The sequence below is a fragment of the Lepidochelys kempii genome, chromosome 2 (genome assembly GCF_965140265.1).
Source record: "Lepidochelys kempii isolate rLepKem1 chromosome 2, rLepKem1.hap2, whole genome shotgun sequence".
NCBI lineage: Eukaryota > Metazoa > Chordata > Testudines > Cheloniidae > Lepidochelys > Lepidochelys kempii.
Window position 1 is genome coordinate 60637900 of NC_133257.1, and position 19541 is coordinate 60657440.

The 19541-nt window shown below is 40.6% G+C and overlaps 1 protein-coding gene across 6 annotated transcripts in view; it reads right to left on the bottom strand.

The window, feature by feature from the left end:
* Positions 1 to 19541, bottom strand: part of PREX2 (phosphatidylinositol-3,4,5-trisphosphate dependent Rac exchange factor 2) — a 328942-nt gene that overhangs the window by 23050 nt on the left and 286351 nt on the right. For 2 of the 6 annotated variants that reach the window (XM_073330908.1, XM_073330903.1), the window contains 2 exons: positions 16954 to 17021; positions 7487 to 10366 (listed from right to left, as the gene is read on the bottom strand). The exons of 1 other annotated variant lie outside the window; for it this stretch is intronic. In XM_073330908.1, coding sequence (XP_073187009.1) covers positions 10321 to 10366; positions 16954 to 17021 — 114 coding nt within the window. In that variant the 3' untranslated portion in view covers positions 7487 to 10320. Of the gene's footprint in view, positions 1 to 2360; positions 3096 to 7486; positions 10367 to 16953; positions 17022 to 19541 lie in introns of those variants that run through there. 3 more of the 6 variants (XR_012157169.1, XM_073330905.1, XM_073330906.1) reach the window with 2 other exon arrangements.

Below are 19541 nucleotides of genomic sequence, written 5' to 3' on the forward strand. Positions count from 1 at the left end.
GATAACTTGCCCTTACAACAAACAAATAGGTGGGAGGGGGAGGGCCAGCTGCTCAGCAAAGTCTAATATTTTAGTTGCTTTTACTCCTCCGAAATTAAAATGTTGCAAACCTGCTGCTGTCTGTGGTCTAACCATTTGTTAGGCAGACTGGCAACTACCTTCTAAGGTCACACTGATCTTCTCTAACAGATAGTGTATGGCTCATTGGTATCATTTTAATTCACACTGGAAAAAAGGCACACATTTTTAACAGGGAGGTAGGTTCCCCATCACTGGCAATTTTTAATTTAAGATTGAACTAAAGCATATATTTTATAAAATCATCTAAACAGAAATTAATTGAGGGCAGTGCTATGGCAGGAGGTCACACTAGATGATCACAGTGGGTCTCTAGTGATCCAGTGGATATAGTGTACTTGAATGTCCCTTACCACAGTCTCTTAAGTACACACTCATGGGATAAGAGGGAACGTCCTCTCATCGATCAGTATCTAGTTACAAGACAAGAAACAAATGGTAGGAATAAATGGTTAGTTTTCAGAATGGAGAGAGGTAAATAGTGGTGTCTCCCAGGGATCTATACGGGGACGAGTGTGGTTCAACATATTCATAAATGACCTGGAAAAAGGGGTAAACAGTGAGGTGCAAAACTTTGCAGAGCATACAAAATTACTCAAAATAGTTAAGTCCAAAGCAAACTGCAAAGAGCTACAAAGGGATCTCACAAAACTGGGTGACTGCACAACAAAATGGCAGATGAAATTCAATGTTGATAAATGCAAAGTAATGCACATTGGAAAACATAATCCCAACTATACATACAAAATGATAGCGGTCTAAATTAGCTGCTAAAAAGATCTTGGCATCATTGTGGATAGTTCTCTGAAAACATCCACTCAATGTACAGCAGCAGTCAAAAAAGCGAACAGTGTTAGGCATCATTCGGAAAGAGATAGATAATAAGACAAAGTATCATCATGCCACTGTATAAATACATGGTAAGCCTACACCTTGAATTCTGTGTGCAGTTCTGGTCATCCCATCTCAAAAAAGATAAATTAGAATTGGAAAAGATGTAGAGAAGGGTCACAAAAATGATTAAGGGTATGTAACAACTTCCATATGAGGAGAGATTTAAAAGATTGGGATTTTTCAGCTTGGAAAAGAGACAACTCGGGGGGGGGGTGGATATGGAGGTCTATGAAATCATGGTGTGGAGAAAGTGAATAAGGAAGTGTTATTTACTCCTTCACATAACACAAGAATCAGAGACCACCCAATGAAATTAATAGGCAACAGGTTTAAAACAACCAAAAGGAAGTACTTCTTCACACAACACACAGTTAACCTGTGGATGTTTTGAAGACCAAAACTATAACTTGGTTCAAAAAAGAATTAGATAAGTTCACGGAAGATAGGTCTATCAATGGCTATTAGCCAAGATGGTCAGGAATGGAACCCCATGCTCTGGGTGTTCCCTAGCTTCTGATTGCCAGAAGCTGGGAGTGGATAGTGGGGGATGGATCACTTGATAATTAACCTTTCTCTTCATTCCCTCTAAAGCACCTGGCATTGGCCACCTTTGGAAGACAGGATACTGGGCTAGATCAACTTTTGGAGCTGAGCCACAGGCTCATCAGTCAACCAGGAGCTAATCTGGAGATCACCTACACTTGTGTCTATGGGTTTAGGAGTGATTGAGACACACCTAAATCCCAAGTATTTCATCTTCTAAAGTCAGTTGAAAATCTTATGTCTACACTACATCTTATGTCGGCAAAACTTATGTTGCTCAGGGGTGTGCATATTCTACCCCCTGAGTGACATAAGCGCATGTGTTCACAGTGCTATGTCAGAGGGAGAAGCTTCTGTTACTTGCAGAGGTGGGTTTTTTATGACAGGAGAGCATAGAGCGTCTTCACCAGATGTGCTGGAGTGGCACAGCTATATTGGTACAACTGCGCCACTGCAGCTCTGTACATATAGACATGGCCTTACACACACAATCCTTGACCACACCAGCAGAAAATTAGGCACATCCATCCCATAGCACCCAGTGGTCACGAGCAAGCCTACCGCCAACTCTTTAAATATTACAAATGTGCCTACATGGGAATTAGGCACTGGAAAAGACAATCAAATCATCACCAAAGTTCCTAAATTCTGCCTTTCATTCTTTGAAAAAATAGTATATATTTAAAAATAAAATTCTTGTTGTTTGACGTTTACTCTGTACCAGCAGAATTCTGATGGCTGGTGTACCAAACAGTTCAGTAAAACTGAAGGTGTCTTTACAAAAATAAACATTATATATTTCTTAGTTAAACGCTCTGTATAAAGAAAGATTCACAATGGCCATATAATGTTTATTTTATTACCATCTGGTGCTTTGCAATACATTGTTAGTATTCCAGTCTTTAATAGGTAGACTAAAAAAATAAATCACATCTAAAATGGTACATGGTATTAGTTTAACCCATAATCAATATAGTAACTGACTCAAAGTCTGCTACACAGATGCTTTACAAACCACAAAAAATGTAATTCAAATCCACATGTCAAGAGATTTAACATTAAATTACAAATGTTACTTTTAACAAAGTTAAAATTATCTAACCACATGGCTTCTAGTTTGGGAGTTTTCAAAGAGAAACTGTTGATACACTGTGTGAATGTATGTATGTATTTATATATATATATAAAAAGCAGTAATGCTCTAGGACTTTTACTGAGGAGTTACAAAAATATGTTCATCTGAAAAATATGCGCATCTACTTCAATGCAAAAATTAAAACATTTTTAAGTGTTGCACAAGCTTAATTGACTTCACACACTCTACAGTGTTACAAACAGAGTAGTGCTGCTGTAATCATTTTAAACTGACAAATATGTATTCATACAGTACATATATACATACACTAGATAGTTGTGGGTATAACCATGATTTTCAATTATGGGTAATTGCAAATATATACCAACCTGGGAATCCACTACCTTGTGCATTTGAACTGTGGGAGGAATAATTTTCAAGGTGGTATTTCAATTCTCGGCAAAAAAGATTTCCAGCATGGAATTATCATTTCTGGAGGACAGTCCTAGAAATGACAACTTGGCATGATCAGTCACTGGGCAATTTGAAGTTGCTCATAGATATTAGTATCTGCGTATCTCTTATGTATACAGTACATACATTTATACAGACATAGCAGGCACACACAGAGACCGTATGCAAAAAAGCCCACAGGCAGAAAAAATATCTTTAACAAGTTATGTTCTTGAAGGAAAAATGGTTAATGAATATATACAGTATATAAAAATCAATTCAGTCAGTTTACAAAAAATATAATAAGTGAGTTCAATATCTTTTTATACATCAAAATCTAGATATCCTGAGATCGGTATGTACTTCCATCTAATTTACAAATGCTTGGTGTACTGCTGGAGTACAATTAGAAAAGCACGATGTGCAACTGTCAGTGAGCACATAGAGAGAAAACATTTCAGGCAATGTGTTAGTTTTAAGAACTATCCTGCAGGCATCATATTAAAACAACAATAGTGAAAATAAGCAAATATGCTGGCAGACACAAACCTGCCTAGCTGCAAAATTCACAAGTAAAGTATATGTGCATAAGTATACTACGACTTTAGATTTTAAAGCTTCTAATTTTGAAGCCAACCAATGATACTTTCCTATTTTGAACTATTGTTTAACCATTATGCAACAGGACAGGTACTCACATCTTCAGGTACTTGTCTTCTGATATATACAATACATCCAACAATGGATTAGCGATACAAAAACTGATGCCATTCACCTATCATTTTCTTTCAGTAAAAGCAGAACCATAAGGCATAATAAAAACTGATTGAATTTTCAAAATCTTATACTGTAGATGGGAGTCTAATAAATGAGGTTACTGATTGAAATATAATTATTATAGTTCCTAATGGAATTTAGTTTGTTGGTTTAGAGCCAAAACAATCAAAAGAATAGCTCTGGCAGCTCTTGACTGCACTAAGAAGTTAAACTGAAGCACTTGTGCTGAAAACCCAAAAAGGTTTGTCTAAATATACTAAAAAGTTGTCTCAGAGGGTGTGAAATTGAAGTTCTTTTTGCTGATCGCAAAAACACCTTAAATTTGTGTATATCTAATGCAAAAAACTATGTTTGACAACTACAAACTGGAATTAATTCACGATCTTACATTTGTACATTTAAAATCTAAAAGGACAACATAGTAAGTCTTATGATAATTTTTTAATTTATTCAGATCTTAATTTTGAGGAATAGACTAGATCAGTGCTCATTCCACAGAACCAGGACTTTTGAACACCCAATCACATATAGGTGGCAGTTATAGAAACTGTCCCATTCATTCCAGCTCTACCATAGAATAAAAGCATAATCTTCCTCTAGACATGAATGTTGTAATGGATTAACTATTTCATGGCTATTAACCTTTCCTTCTAGATTTTTAAATATTCTATATATCCTTCATAGAATGAAAACTGTAATTACTACTAAGGTGCAGTGGCAATTACATTTAAATAAATAGGTGCGTATATATAAAAAATTTCTTCGCAGATGTGTTTTAGTTCATTTGTATGAAAAAATAAGTTACACACACCAGTTGTCTTCCCCAAATTGCTGTAATATATCGCAGTACAAATAAGCTACATAACTGGTTGCAGAAGAAAAGATTTAACAATTCTTGAAAGTTACCACTTCTTGTCATTTGCAAGCATAAGAATTTATGAGAGGATAAACATGATGTGTGTGTGGTGAGAAACTATTTTTTAATCCTGTGTGTGTACATACCACGAGGGCTAAAGACATCCTTCAGTTATGAACATTTGTAAATATATAATTTAAGAGTAAGGCTTCTTCAGTGGCAATCAGAACTAATTGGGACTTAAATGCGTTAGGATGTGTGATTTATTTGGAAAATGGGCCAAGTGCGAGGATATGCAAATCGCAAGATGTCTGCAACTGATATGGTTAAGAGTGGGATTTTCAAAAGGCAGCTAAGCACCCAATTCCCATAGAAATTTAACTGGAGTTGAGGCCTAAACCCTTTAGGTGCCTTTGAAAACATTATCTAAATACCTATATTCATTTACAGCACAGGCCATTGGTTCTAAGAGTTGGAAGAGGCTTGCATAATGAACTTAAGAGAGTTGTATAAACTCTCAAAAATGTGTTTCTAGAGCAAGTAGAGCTGGGGCACTCATCCCTTTTTGTCTTCCCACCCCCATAGGTGTTTGGAGCATATAGTGTAAAAATAGATGCACAAACACAGGGCCAAAATCTTCAATGCCTATTTGGAGAAAACTCTAATCGAAGAGTTTGGTTCAGTGACTTTGTCTAATACCAATCTGACCTCAGTGTTTAATAAATATCTATTATCCTGTGCTTTCAAATGCAAACAAAAGCCAATCAAAACTTTTGGCATATTTACGCTCCTGCACTGTCAATGTGACTGAGTTAATATTCAAACATAGCGAGCAATAAAGTGGCGTCTCCTTATTTAGTCACTGATAATATGTGTTCATGTGGCAGATTTACTTCAATAGGGTATATCATGCAGCAATATCACTCTCACTCACCTGATAGCACTCTTGCCTCGAAATAAACATGTTATGTAATCAAGTCTCACAGGAAGACTTGGGCTCATAGTAAATGATGACACCCTCATACTAAACATGTGCTACACAGTTAGTGGTATCATCCCTGGCATGAGAAAATAGTGCATTCCATGTATTTCTTGTGTCCAGCCAAGCAGAAACTGAAGAGCTCTTGCAACTTTCTGAATCAAGTAGGGATTATCCTAGCCAATATTCCCTCTCACAGTAAAATATGCAAGCTGTGAGATACTCTGACTATAATAGGAATTATATGAAACCAAACCCCAGCCCTTTATTTTGTACAAGTGTTGGGTCATCCCAGAAAAATAACCTAGGTTTTCCTATTTCATGTATATCTCATCATGAGAATAGAATTTTGTGTTGATCAAAATGCATCAGAAAGTCACAACTTCCAACAAGTATTAGAAGGGTGTAAACATACAGAATGGAAGGAAAATTGTGACTTATGAAACATTCAGTATAACGTGTTTTTGTCACAGTTTAACAAATTTTTAATAGATTTTACATTTAAGCTTGGATCACTACTTAATTGGTATGAATATACACAAACACACACTGCAGCTATATGTGCGCACATATATTCCTGTGTGTATACAAAAATATTTACTTTGTTACCAAAATTAAGTTCTTTATAGCAAAATCAAGAATACTGAAGAAGGTAGGCATATTAATTTCTCCTCTGGAGAAAAGCAATAAACCCATTGTATGTCCTACATAAAGAATGCTCTTTGCAAAGTACAACTCTGTATTGACAGATCAGCTATTTCTGTATGAGTTAGAGTTAATAAATGTGTTGAAAATTTATAAATAAGTAAATATAGATCTGCTAAATCTATGATGTAGAGGTTTTTGTGCCAAAGCATAACTATAACTATCTGTAGTACAGAAAATACATATACATTTAGAGTATATATGCTACTCTCTAATATCTATCTATTACTAGTAGCAATATTTTAAAACATCATTTTTGCTTTAATGTGTATTAATGTGAAGGGTAATTCTGGTGCATTTATTTTCTCTAAAAACACTTTGGCCAGAAAGCAATTAAATGTGAGTATATTTGTCATGGTCCGTCAACATTCTCAATACAGTCTGCAAATTAAATCCATTACATTATAAAGTTACCGATCTCCAAAACCAACAACTTCTACAACTGTAAAATGTAATTGACAAAATATTGTATATGCCGGTATAAAAATATTAAGCTTCAAAACTGTGCTTCATCTTTAAATACTCTAAAATGCAAAATATTCCAGTTTAAAGCTAGAAGTCTGCCTTTAGCTCAATGTACACTGCTTAGATATTATAGCATGTATAATACTGTACCAAGATATACACTACAGTTTGAAGACTCCTGAAATACAGAAGCACAACAAGGTATATTTAAGACAGCTTTTACAGGTCAAAGTCTGAACTTCTTTCTAATTATGGGTGGAAATCGGACCCATAATGTCAATTTTCTCTAACTGAAGTTTATTTTTCATTCTTATGGCAACTTCAAAAAGAGTAAAACAGCACCATCAATTCACTATGCAATAATAGGTTTCTTTAAACCCAGTACAACAATCTACCCTTAAGATATAGCTGAGTTTACTGTGTTGGAGCTAATTCTGTAAGTATTTATTCACATGAGTAGTCAGACTGAAGTCAATGGGACTACTTATGAGATGAATTTTTACTTTTAATAAAAGGAGGACTTGTGGCACCTTAGAGACTAACAAATTTATTTCAGCATAAGCTTTCATGAGCTACAGCTCACTTCATCGGATGCATTCAGAAGTGAGCTGTAGCTTATGAAAGCTTATGCTCAAATAAATTTGTTAGTCTCTAAGGTGCCACAAGTTCTCCTTTTCTTTTTGCGAATACAGACTAACACGGCTGCTACTCTGAAAACTGTAACGAGAGTGATCACTTAAGGTGAGCTATTACCAGCAGAAGAGCGGGGGAGGGGGAAAAAAACCTTTTGTAGTGATAATAAAGGTGGGCCATTTCCAGCAGTTGACAAGAACATCTGAGGAACAGTGGGGGGTGAAAGGGGGGGGGGGAATAGTTTTACTTTGTGTAATGACACATCCACTCCCAGTCTTTATTCAAGCCTAAGTTAATTGTATCCAGTTTGCAAATTAATTCCAATTCAACAGTCTCTCACTGGAGGCTGTTTTTGAAGTTTTTTTGTTGAAGAATTGCCACTTTTAGGTGTGTAATCGAGTGACCAGAGAGATTGAAGTGTTCTCCAACTGGTTTTTTAATGTTTAATTCTTGACGTCTGATTTGTGTCCATTTATTCTTTTACGTAGAGACTGTCCAGTTTGACCAATGTACATGGCAGAGGGGCATTGCTGGCACATATCGCATTGGTAGATGTGCAGGTGAACAAGCCTCTGATGGTGTGGCTGATGTGATTAGGCCCTATGATGATGTCCCCTGAGTAGATATGTGGACACAGTTGGCAACAGGCTTCGTTGCAAGGATAGGTTCCTGGGTTAGTGGTTCTGTTGTGTGGTGTGTGGTTCCTGGTGAGTATTTGCTTCAGGTTGGGGGGCTGTCTGTAAGCAAGGACTGGCCTGTCTCCCAAGATCTGAGAGAGTGATGGGTCATCCTTCAGGATAGGTTGTAGATCCTTGGTGATGCATTGGAGAGGTTTTAGTTGGGGGCTGAAGATGATGGCTAGTGGTGTTCTGTTATTTTCTTTGTTGGGCCCCTCCTGTAGTAGGTGACTTCTGGGTACTCTTCTGGCTCTGTCAATCTGTTTCTTCACTTCAGCAGGTAGGTATTGTAGTTGTAAGAATGCTTGAGAGAGATCTTGTAGGTGTTTGTCTCTGTCTGAGGGGTTGGAGCCAATGCAGTTGTATCGTAGAGCTTGGCTGTAGACAATGGATCGTGTGGTGTGGTCTGGATGAAAGCTGGAGGCATGTAGGTAGGAATAGCAGTCAGTAGGTTTCCGGTATAGGGTGGTGTTTATGTGACCATCATTTGTTAGCCCTGTAGTGTCCAGGAAGTGGATCTCTTGTGTGGACTGGACCAGGCTGAGGTTGATGGTGGGATGGAAATTGTTGAAATCATGGTGGAATTCCTCAAGGGCTTTTTTTCCATGGGTCCTGATGATGAAGATGTCATCAATGTAGCGCAATTAGAGTAGGGGCATTAGGAGACGAGAGCGGAGGAAGCGGTGTTCTAAGTCAGCCATAAAAATGTTGGCATACTGTGGGGTCATGCGGGTACCCATAGCAGTGCCGCTGATTTGAAGGTGTATATTGTCCCCAAATGTGAATTAGTTGTGGGTGAGGACAAAGTCACAAAGTTCAGCCACCGGTGTGCCGTGACATTATCGGGGATACTGTTCCTGACATCTTGTAGTCCATCTTTGTGTGGAATGTTGGTATAGAGGGCTTCTACATCCATAGTGGCCAGGATGATGTTTTCTGGAAGATCACCAATGGATTGTAGTTTCCTCAGGAAGTCAGTGGTGTCTCGAAGATAGCTAGGAGTGCTGGTAGTGTAGGACCTGAGGAGAGAGTCTACACAGCCAGACAATCCTGCTGTCAGGGTGCCAATGCCTGAGATGATGGGGCGTCCAGGATTTCCAGGTTTATGGATCTTGGGTAGTAGATAGAATACCCCAGGTCAGAGTTCCAGGGGTGTGTCTGTGCGGATTTGTTCTTGTGCTTTTTCAGGGAGTTTCTTGAGCAAATGGTGTAGTTTCTTTTGGTAACCCTCAGTGGGATCAGAGGGTAATGGCTTGTAGAAAGTGGTGTTGGAGAGCTGCCTAGCAGCCTCTTGTTCATATTCCGACCTATTCATGATGATGACAGCACCTCCTTAGTCAGTCTCTTTGATTATGATGTCAGAGTTGTTTCTGAGGCTGTGGATGGCATTGTGTTCTGCACGGCTGAGGTTATGGGGCAAGTGATGCTGCTCTATGTATATAAATCTCCCCACTGTATTTTCCACTGAATGCATCCGATGAAGTGAGCTTTTCACACTTAGGGCACAAAAGCTTATGCTCAAATAAATTTGTTAGTCTCTAAGGTGCCACAAGTACTCCTTTTCTTTTTGGGAACACAGACTAACACGGCTGCTACTCTGAAACCTCTTATTTTTAATAGGCATTTACAGCATATACCAGAAGTGTTAATTTCCTTATTGCTAAAAATTAAGAAATTGTGATAAAATATTGGGAAAGAAGGGAATTAGCAGTGCACGGGACATCAAATGTGTCACGTGTCAAACCCTGGAGGATTTATTTTAGGCTTTTTCCTTTTTCAAGTTCATTCTGTGACCAAAGGAACAGCTTTTATCTGGTTCAGATGGAATGGGTTTGCCATTAGATATTTGCTTTCGGCTGCTGCCAATGCATAATGGGGTCATTTGCGTTGCTGAACTGGCCACATGAGATACAACCTGATTCCAGTGTAAAATGTCCAGGTAAAAACCCATAAAGTTTCTGTTTTATGGAAGGGAGACCATAGTGCATGGAGTCCAGAAATATTTTCTACAGAAGTCAGTTGTCCAATGCTGACAGAAGAATATTAAGGACAGACACTTCTTTATCCTGAGTGAAGGGCCTCTATTTATCAATTCTCCAGGCACGTTCTACTAGAATGCCATTTAATTTTGCTGTATAGTCCAATGTCTTAAAAGATGTTACTTGGTTACTTCCTGAATAGTTCTTCATTCCTCCCCAGCAGGAGGTGGTGGCTGGCATAGTTTGTATAATCTGGCAAAATGAAAAAGAGCCATCATATTAGTCTGGGAGTACTATTATTATTAAAATGGTCTGTTACAGGCAAAACAAACTAAATCTAACAGGGCTGATTCTCTTTTCACTGTAAATCAGGAGTAACTCCACTGAAGTCAATAGATTAATACTAACATAAAACTAGAGTGAAATTAGAATCAAGCACATAATGTACATGGTTCTTGTCAACATGAATCTCTGCTTATTCAAATGCACAAGTCTATAAATAATCAGACATCAGCAGCCAAGTAACACCTCAGTTATGGAGCCAAGTTTTCCTACTTCTGCACTCAAGGTCACATTCGGAGACAAGTCAACCACCTGATTGGTGGTATGATCATCTACACTGGAAAATTTTACTTGTTGACTAATACCGCTGAAGTTATATTTTGGTGATCCAGTTGCTACAAATGCAAGCTGCAAAGTCAGTCCTTTCTCTCCATCACTCAAACAAGCAGAAGCCAGTGACTTTTGTAACCTCAGCTCTACTTAGGACAGCTCTGCTCTCCAGTTTGCCTTGCCCTGTCAAGGACTGCAGTATATATGCACAGCAATTTGCAGACCAAATTCCTATTGGCCGTTCATCACATGTTTTATTAACTGTTTATTTTTTTCTCTATTTGTACATCTCCTACAAAATGCTCCCATGTGGTCTTGGGTTCCAGCAGACTAACACAGACAATAGATGCACCACAAGTGCATATGTCAGCCTTCAAATTTTGGAGAGAGAGACATTAACTGAAGTCAGACAGAGAAATTAAGGACTCAAGGTAACAGGTTCAATGCAAAAAGAGATCAATACAGTCTGAAATAGTTGTGTTGCCAGTGTTTGTCAGCTCCTCCATTTATGAAGACTCTGACACTTCTATTAAGTACTTCATCACAGGTTGACTTTTAACACATTTGTAAAGTTACCATCACATTAATACCAAAACTAAAGGACAATTATTCTGACTTGAGGCTCACTGTAGAGAGGACTTTTCTGTTCTCTGAGAAAGGGTAGGAGAATGTCCATCACTTTGCAGCATCTCCCCTCACACTGCAGCACTGTGACACAGTGCTAAGAATGATCTAATCTGGAGGCTACATAGTTCCTGAGAGAAAGTGCATCATTGCAGCAGGTAGAAAGAGATAAAAGGAAGAGACTAAGGAGTCTGGCAGGGCAGGGAGGAAGTGTGGCAGAATCCAAAATGAAGTGATCATTGCACATAAAGCAGATGTCAGGAGATTGTGACATTGGCAAAGCCAGAGAGTAAGAAATAAAAATATGTTTAATGGGTCTGAGTATTATGAAAGATGCTGATACCTACACTTTGTGGTACCTGAAATTTTGCAGGGAAGTTTGCAAACTTCCCAACCAAACTTCAAATATCTTTAGAATTAAAGAAGATTAGGATTGGAAGAGATCTCAGGAGGTCATCTAGTCCAACCCTCTGCTCAAAGCAGGATCAACCCCAGCTAAATCATCCCAGCCAGGGCTTTGTCAAGACGGACCTTAAAAACCTCTAAGGATGGAGATTCCACCACCTCCCTAGGTAACCCATTCCAGTGCTTCACCACCCTCCTAGTGAAATAGTGTTTCCTAATATCCAACCTAGACCTCCCCCACTGCCACTCGAGACCATTACTCCTTGTTCTGTCATCTGCCACCACTGAGAACAGCTGAGCTCCATCCTCTTTGGAACCCCCCTTCAGGCAGCTATCAAATTCCCCCTCACTCTTCTCTTCTGCAGACTAAATAACCCCAGTTCCTTCAGCCTCTCCTCATAAGTCATGTGCCCCAGCCCCCTAATCATTTTCATTGCCCTCAGCTGGACTTTCTCCAATTTGTCCACATCCTTTCTGTAGTGGGGGCCCCACAACTGGATGCAATACTCAAGATGTGGCCTCGCCAGTGCTGGAGAGAGGGGAATAATAACTTCCCTCGATCTGCTGGCAATGCTCCTACTAATGCAGCCAATATGCCATTAGCCTTTGTGGCAAGAAGGGTACACTGTTGACTCTTATCCACCTTCTCATCCACTGTAATCCCCGGGTCCTTTTCTGCAGAACTGCCACTTAGCCAGTCGGTCTCCAGCCTATAGAAGTGCATGCGATTCTTCCATCGAAGTGCAGGACTCTGCACTTGTCCTTGTGGAACCTCATCAGATTTCTTGTCTAGGTCACCCTGGACCCTATGCCTACTCTCCAGTGTATCTACCTCTCCCCCCAGCTTAGTGTCATCTGTGAACTTACTGAGGGTGCAATCCATCCCATCATTCAGATAATTAATGAAGTTGTTGAACAAAACCGGCTCCAGGACAGACCCCTGGGGCACTCCGCTTGATACTGGCTGCCAACTGGACACCGAGCTGTTGATCACTACCCGTTGAGCCTGACGATCTAGCCAGCTTTCTATCCACCTTACAGTCCATTCATCCAATCTATATATTTTTTTAACTTGCTGGCAAGAATACTGTGGGAGACCGTATCAAAAGCTTTGCTAAATTCAAGATATCTCACATCCACCATTTTCTCTATATCCTCAGAGCCAGTTATCTCTTCATAGAAGGCAATCAGGTTGGTCGGGCATGACTTGCCCTTGGTGAATCCAGGCTGACTGTTCCTGATCACCTTCCTCTCCTCCAAGTGCTTCAAAATGGATTCCTTGAGGACCTGCTCCATGATTTTTCCACAGACTGCGGTGAGGCTGACCAGTCTGTAGTTCCCTGGATTCTCCTTCTTCCCTTTTTAAAAGATGGGCACTATATTTGCCTTTTTCCAATCATTCAGGACCTCCCCCGATCGCCATGAATTTTCAAAGATAATGGCCAATGGCTGTGCAATCACATCAGCCAACTCCCTCAGCATCCTTGGATGCACTAGATCCGGCCCCATGGACATGTGCATGTCCAGCTTTTCTCAATAGTCTTTAACCTGTTCTTTCACCACTGAGGGCCGCTCACCTCCTCTCCATACTGTGCTGCCCAGAGCAGCAGTCTGGGAGCTGTCCTTGTCTGTGAAGACCAAGGCAAAAAGAGCATTGAGTACTTCAGCTTTTTCTACATCATCTGTCACTCGGTTGCCTCCCCCATTCAGTAAGGGTCCCACACTTTCCCTGACCTTCTTTTTGTTGCTAACATACCTGTAGAAATCCTTCTTGTTACCCTTCACATCCCTTGCAAGCTGCAGCTCCAATTGTGCTTTGGCCTTCCTGATTACACCCCTGCATGCTCAAGCAATAATGATTACATTCAAATAAGTTAAGCATTTCATTGTTAATTTGTAATGTAACAAAAGCATAAATTTGGACAGGTGGCATGGCTGCATAAATGATTTGGGATCAGTGTTGAGCCTTTGCTTTCTGGGCAAATAAAAAACCAGTTCGTTACTGTAGAGTAGTCAGGGTGGATCCCATTGTTAGTGCGCATGAGCCTCATGCATGTGGGATCGAAGTCTTTGGAACAGAAGTGTCCATCAAGGCCGTGCTTGTGCTCCCACATGAGGGCATAAAAGGTGGAGCAGACATGAACCTCCCACAGTTCCATGGCAATTTGAAGCCCATTGTAGCTGAGGACTCTGAAAAGTTAGAATAGGAGGTGGGTTGTGGAAGCCACACTGACTACAACATCTCAAAGAACCAGTTCCTGTGGGGTAAGTAACCATTCTTTAGTCTTTGAGTACGTGTCTATGTGAACCCCACCGGAGGTGACTGCCAAGCAGTGTCCCCTCATGACGTGGGAATGAGTTAAACAGCTGGTTCAGGAATACTCTACCAAACTTGGTATCTGCTTTGGCAGCCAAGTCCAAAGCAAGTCTAATGCTTAACAAAAGTCAGTGGACTACTCCACATTACAGATTTCAGAAACTGGCACATTCCTGGAACAGGCAGAGGTTGTTGCTTGAGTTCCAGTGGAGAGCCTTTGTGTTTGGTGGGGACAGGTACACCAGTTAGCCAGTAACACAGCAAGATTCTGTGTTAGCCAATTTGATATTCTCTGATGAGATAGATGGCCTGACCTTTAGAATGGCCAGCTGTAACCAGAAATAAGTGAAGGGTAGTCTGAAGGGTTTTGTTCTGTCGATGTACTAAAGCCAGAGTCTGGGAATATCCAGAGTATGCAGCTTCTTCTCTCCCAGTGTAGAGCAGGGCTTTGGGAATAAGACAGGTACTCTTAATGAATGATTTAGATGAAACTCTGAGCCCACCTTAGGGATGAATTTCAGGTGAGGCTCAGCACCACCATATCTCGGTGGAATGTCATGTAGGGAGGTTCAGCAATAAATGCTTGCAGCTCTCTCTGTCTTCTGGCTGAAGTGATAGCAACTAAGACAGTCTTCAGAGTGAGACTGTGTAAGAAGCATTCTGAAAGAGGTTCAAAGGGAGATTAGGAGCCTCACAAGCACTATACTGAGATACCAGGCAGAGGCAGGTTCTCTGATTAGTAAGCAAGTATGTAATAGCATATACTGAAGCATCAAGTATGAATCTCGGCCCTTTGCCAGGGTCAGACATGAGTATCGGTATCAGGTTCAGTTGTGGGTCTAATTTCTCCTGTGCTCTCTGGTTTTGTTAGAGGGCTCGGAAGCCCTCTTCTTGGAGGAGCAGTGTTTCGAGTGCTCCTTCCAGGACTGTCCTCTCTGTTTGGAGCTATGATTGAGCTCCATCTGTCTGTGTCTCTTGACATCTCCTTTTTGTGTGGGCAGAAGTGCCAAAGGTATTGAAACCAAGGCTCCCAATGCTGAAACTACCAGCATGGTCAGCATCAGAGTTGTTGATGCCAGCTTAGTTGGATTCCTTTTCAACATCTTTTCACTGCCCCATCCTGAGGCGTGAAGCCTGCTTTAGGGAGTACTGCCTGATGCTGTTTTTTCTGGCCCCACTCTGGTAGTTGCCATCACCTCTGGGTCTGAAGCAACCTGCACAAGACTACTCTAGCAGATGTAGCTTGAGCTGGGGGGTCCCTGCATTTGTGGGTTCTTGCAGAGAGCGACTTACACAAAGCACTTATCTGGAATGTGGATCTCCCTGAAGTAGAAAAGGCATCAGCTGTGTCTGTCTTTGAAGGGAATCAGTGTGTTGCAAGACGGGCAGAGTTTGAACCTTGCCAGTTTAGCATCTGCCATTAGATGAGGCAGTTGGCATGAAGCATCTCACTCCACTGTACCAGATTTATGCAGGAGCATCTTTGATTTTCTTCCCCTCCCAACCCCCCCAAAAAGTTTCAATCTGAGGAAAAGGGAATGTGAAAATAAAGTTTCTTCACAGAAGGTAGTTGTAAACCAAGGTGAAGTCTCTAAGGAGTCATGGGTTGGAAACTCGCTGGGTTCCGCCTTGCTGACAGAAGCAGTAAGAGGGAACCGAGAGAGGGTTGTGTCTGCTCGGCCCTTTCTGTCCTTGGAAAGGAGCACAATGCAGCACAGGGCACTAACATGGAACTAACCAACACTGCTATTCAAAAGACTCTGATCTCACATGTTTGAGGTGCATGTGCACCCACAGTAGGATCCCTGCTGACACATATACTCGAAGCAGCTGCTCAGATACAATGCAGAGGAGATTAACTATCAATGAGTGATGCCTGGTTGCTCCATAAGTGATTTTTGTAAGGAACTCATGAAGTGGTCTGTTCTCCTGCTGGAGAAAAATTGGTGGAATCAGTTGCCAGAAAGGGGGCCAGAAAGCTGATGGTTCCTAAGAAGGAAGGGCTGGGGAATCCAGAGGATCCTGTATGGACTGGTTGGGAACGCAGAGACTTCCCCATGGTTAGACAGCTAAGGGGAGACAATGGCAATACATTCCACATTAAAAAACCTCTCATGCTTCAGATTATGTGGTATGAATTTTAACATTTCTATTTTTGGGGAAACAAAGATAAAACTTGCTAACACAAAATGATATAAATCCAGGAGATATTTCACACTACTGGTTTTACTTCCAAAGCTTTTAACACTTGGGTAACAAACTCCCCACCTTTGTAACTTATCAAATTGTGGTCATTTTCATTTGAATTGTTTTGGAAATAAGCTCAAAAAAAGGAAAAGACACAGACAGACAGACAGACACACACACAGAGTTTTCTCTTTTGATTATTTTATTGATCAGAATCCTGAAGTCTCTCTCATATGTAGCTTTGTTGTTTGCCATTGTTTATGTTCATTTGCAAATACATCTCTCTTAAATATTGTATTGTTCCTTACTGGAATTTTAACACCTCAGTGGGTCTATTATCTGTTATCTACATATATTCCTGTTTATGTATCTATAGTATATCACTGTGTAATTATTATTCAACAACAGAGTATTAGATTTTAATCAAACTGAGAGACTGTAAACAATCAGGTAAACTTCAGAGTAAATTTTCAGAGTATTGCATGAAGTTTTAATTCTGCAACTAGTTTACTGTAATTGGAGTTGTGTGGTTTTAAACCCAAGTAATTCTCTGGATATTAAGAAGCCAAACTTTGTCCATAAGTACACAGTGAAGTCAATGTGAGCTGCATGCTTGTGACTGGGAAAATGATTAGGCAAAAACTAGACAAATCATGGTCTTGGTCACAAACAACTAATTCTACTATTTAGTTACCTTGGGACAGATTGTGGTGTTCGGTCCCTCACTCCTAAATTCTTGGCAGTGTTCTGCACTCTTGCTCCCTGCAAGAAAGAAAAAAAAAATTGCTTCAGATAGAACTAATGTAAGTTTTAGTGTACCTCCTGGGTGTATAATAGGCCCAGGATTAGATTTATCAATAAATAAACTTCATTATTGATGTCCTACGTAAATAATTCTTTTCTTTTGAATGCAACCAAGAAAAACAGTTTCTAATAAAAGCTACTAAATATGATTTTATAAAGGTGCAAGAAAAGAGACACAGCTGTTCTGTTCTTTCAGCTAATAACTACTCTTTCACGTAAAACATAAAAACAGATAAAACAAAGTTCTTCACAAAAAAAGTTTAACATTTAAGTTGTGAAGAAGCTAACAACTACACTACTCTCACACTGCTGATTCAGTTTGCCTGGCATTCCTCACTCTTGCACAATTCCTATCACAATCAGTGTGAGTTCTGAGTAAGTATTACCGGTTCCATCCCACACCCAAGAATCCTCCTTATGATCAACTGTTTGTTTACAGAGAAGGATGGCCTGTGTTTAAGGCACTAGATGAGGACATGGTAGATATGGGTTCTATTCTTGGCTCTGACACAATCTTCCTGTACAACCTTGGCTAAGTTACTTACTCTCTCTGTGTCTCAGTTCCCCATTCATAAGACAGGAATAATAGTGACAGGTTTCAGAGTAACAGCCGTGTTAGTCTGTATTCGCAAAAAGAAAAGGAGGACTTGTGGCACCTTAGAGACTAACCAATTTATTAGAGCATGAGCTTTCGTGAGCTACAGCTCACTTCCTCAGATGCATATCGTGGAAACTGCAGCAGGCTTTATATATACACAGAGAATATGAAACAATACCTATTCCCACCCCACTGTCCTGCTGGTAATAGCTTATCTAAAGTGATTTCCAGCACAAATCCAGGTTTTCTCACCCTCCACCCCCCCCACACAAATTCACTCTCCTGCTGGTGATAGCCCATCCAAAGTGACAACTCTTTACACAATGTGCATGACAATCAAGCTGGGCTATTTCCTGCATAAATCCAGGTTCTCACATCCCCCCCACCCCCATACACACACAAACTCACTCTCCTGCTGGTAATAGCTCATCCAAACTGACCACTCTTCAAGTTAAAATCCAAGTTAAACCAGAACATCGGGGGCGGGGGGGTAGGAAAAAACAAGAGGAAACAGGCTACCTTGCATAATGACTTAGCCACTCCAAGTCTCTATTTAAGCCTAAATTAATAGTATCCAATTTGCAAATGAATTCCAATTCAGCAGTTTCTCGCTGGAGTCTGGATTTGAAGTTTTTTTGTTTTAAGATAGCGACCTTCATGTCTGTGATCGCGTGACCAGAGAGATTGAAGTGTTCTCCGACTGGTTTATGAATGTTATAATTCTTGACATCTGATTTGTGTCCATTTATTCTTTTACGTAGAGACTGTCCAGTTTGACCAATGTACATGGCAGAGGGGCATTGCTGGCACATGATGGCATATATCACATTGGTGGATGTGCAGGTGAACGAGCCTCTGATAGTGTGGCTGATGTTATTAGGCCCTGTGATGGTGTCCCCTGAATAGATATGTGGGCACAGTTGGCAACGGGCTTTGTTGCAAGGATAAGTTCCTGGGTTAGTGGTTCTGTTGTGTGGTATGTGGTTGTTGGTGAGTATTTGCTTCAGGTTGCGGGGCTGTCTGTAGGCAAGGACTGGCCTGTCTCCCAAGATTTGTGAGAGTGTTGGGTCATCCTTTAGGATAGGTTGTAGATCCTTAATAATGCGTTGGAGGGGTTTTAGTTGGGGGCTGAAGGTGACGGCTAGTGGCGTTCTGTTATTTTCTTTGTTAGGCCTGTCCTGTAGTAGGTAACTTCTGGGAACTCTTCTGGCTCTATCAATCTGTTTCTTTACTTCTGCAGGTGGGTATTGTAGTTGTAAGAAAGCTTGACAGAGATCTTGTAGGTGTTTGTCTCTGTCTGAGGGGTTCGAGCAAATGCGGTTGTATCGCAGAGCTTGGCTGTAGATGATGGATCGTGTGGTGTGGTCAGGGTGAAAGCTGGAGGCATGCAGGTAGGAATAGGGGTCAGTAGGTTTCCGGTATAGGGTGGTGTTTATGTGACCATTGTTTATTAGCACTGTAGTGTCCAGGAAGTGGATCTCTTGTGTGGACTGGACCAGGCTGAGGTTGGTGGTGGGATGGAAATTGTTGAAATCATGGTGGAATTCCTCAAGGGCTTCTTTTCCATGGGTCCAGATGATGAAGATGTCATCAATATAGCGCAAGTAGAGTAGGGGCTTTAGGGGACGAGAGCTGAGGAAGCGTTGTTCTAAATCAGCCATAAAAATGTTGGCATACTGTGGGGCCATGCGGGTACCCATAGCAGTGCCGCTGATCTGAAGGTATACATTGTCCCCAAATGTGAAGTAGTTATGGGTAAGGACAAAGTCACAAAGTTCAGCCACCAGGTTAGCCGTGACATTATCAGGGATAGTGTTCTTGACGGCTTGTAGTCCATCTTTGTGTGGAATGTTGGTGTAGAGGGCTTCTACATCCATAGT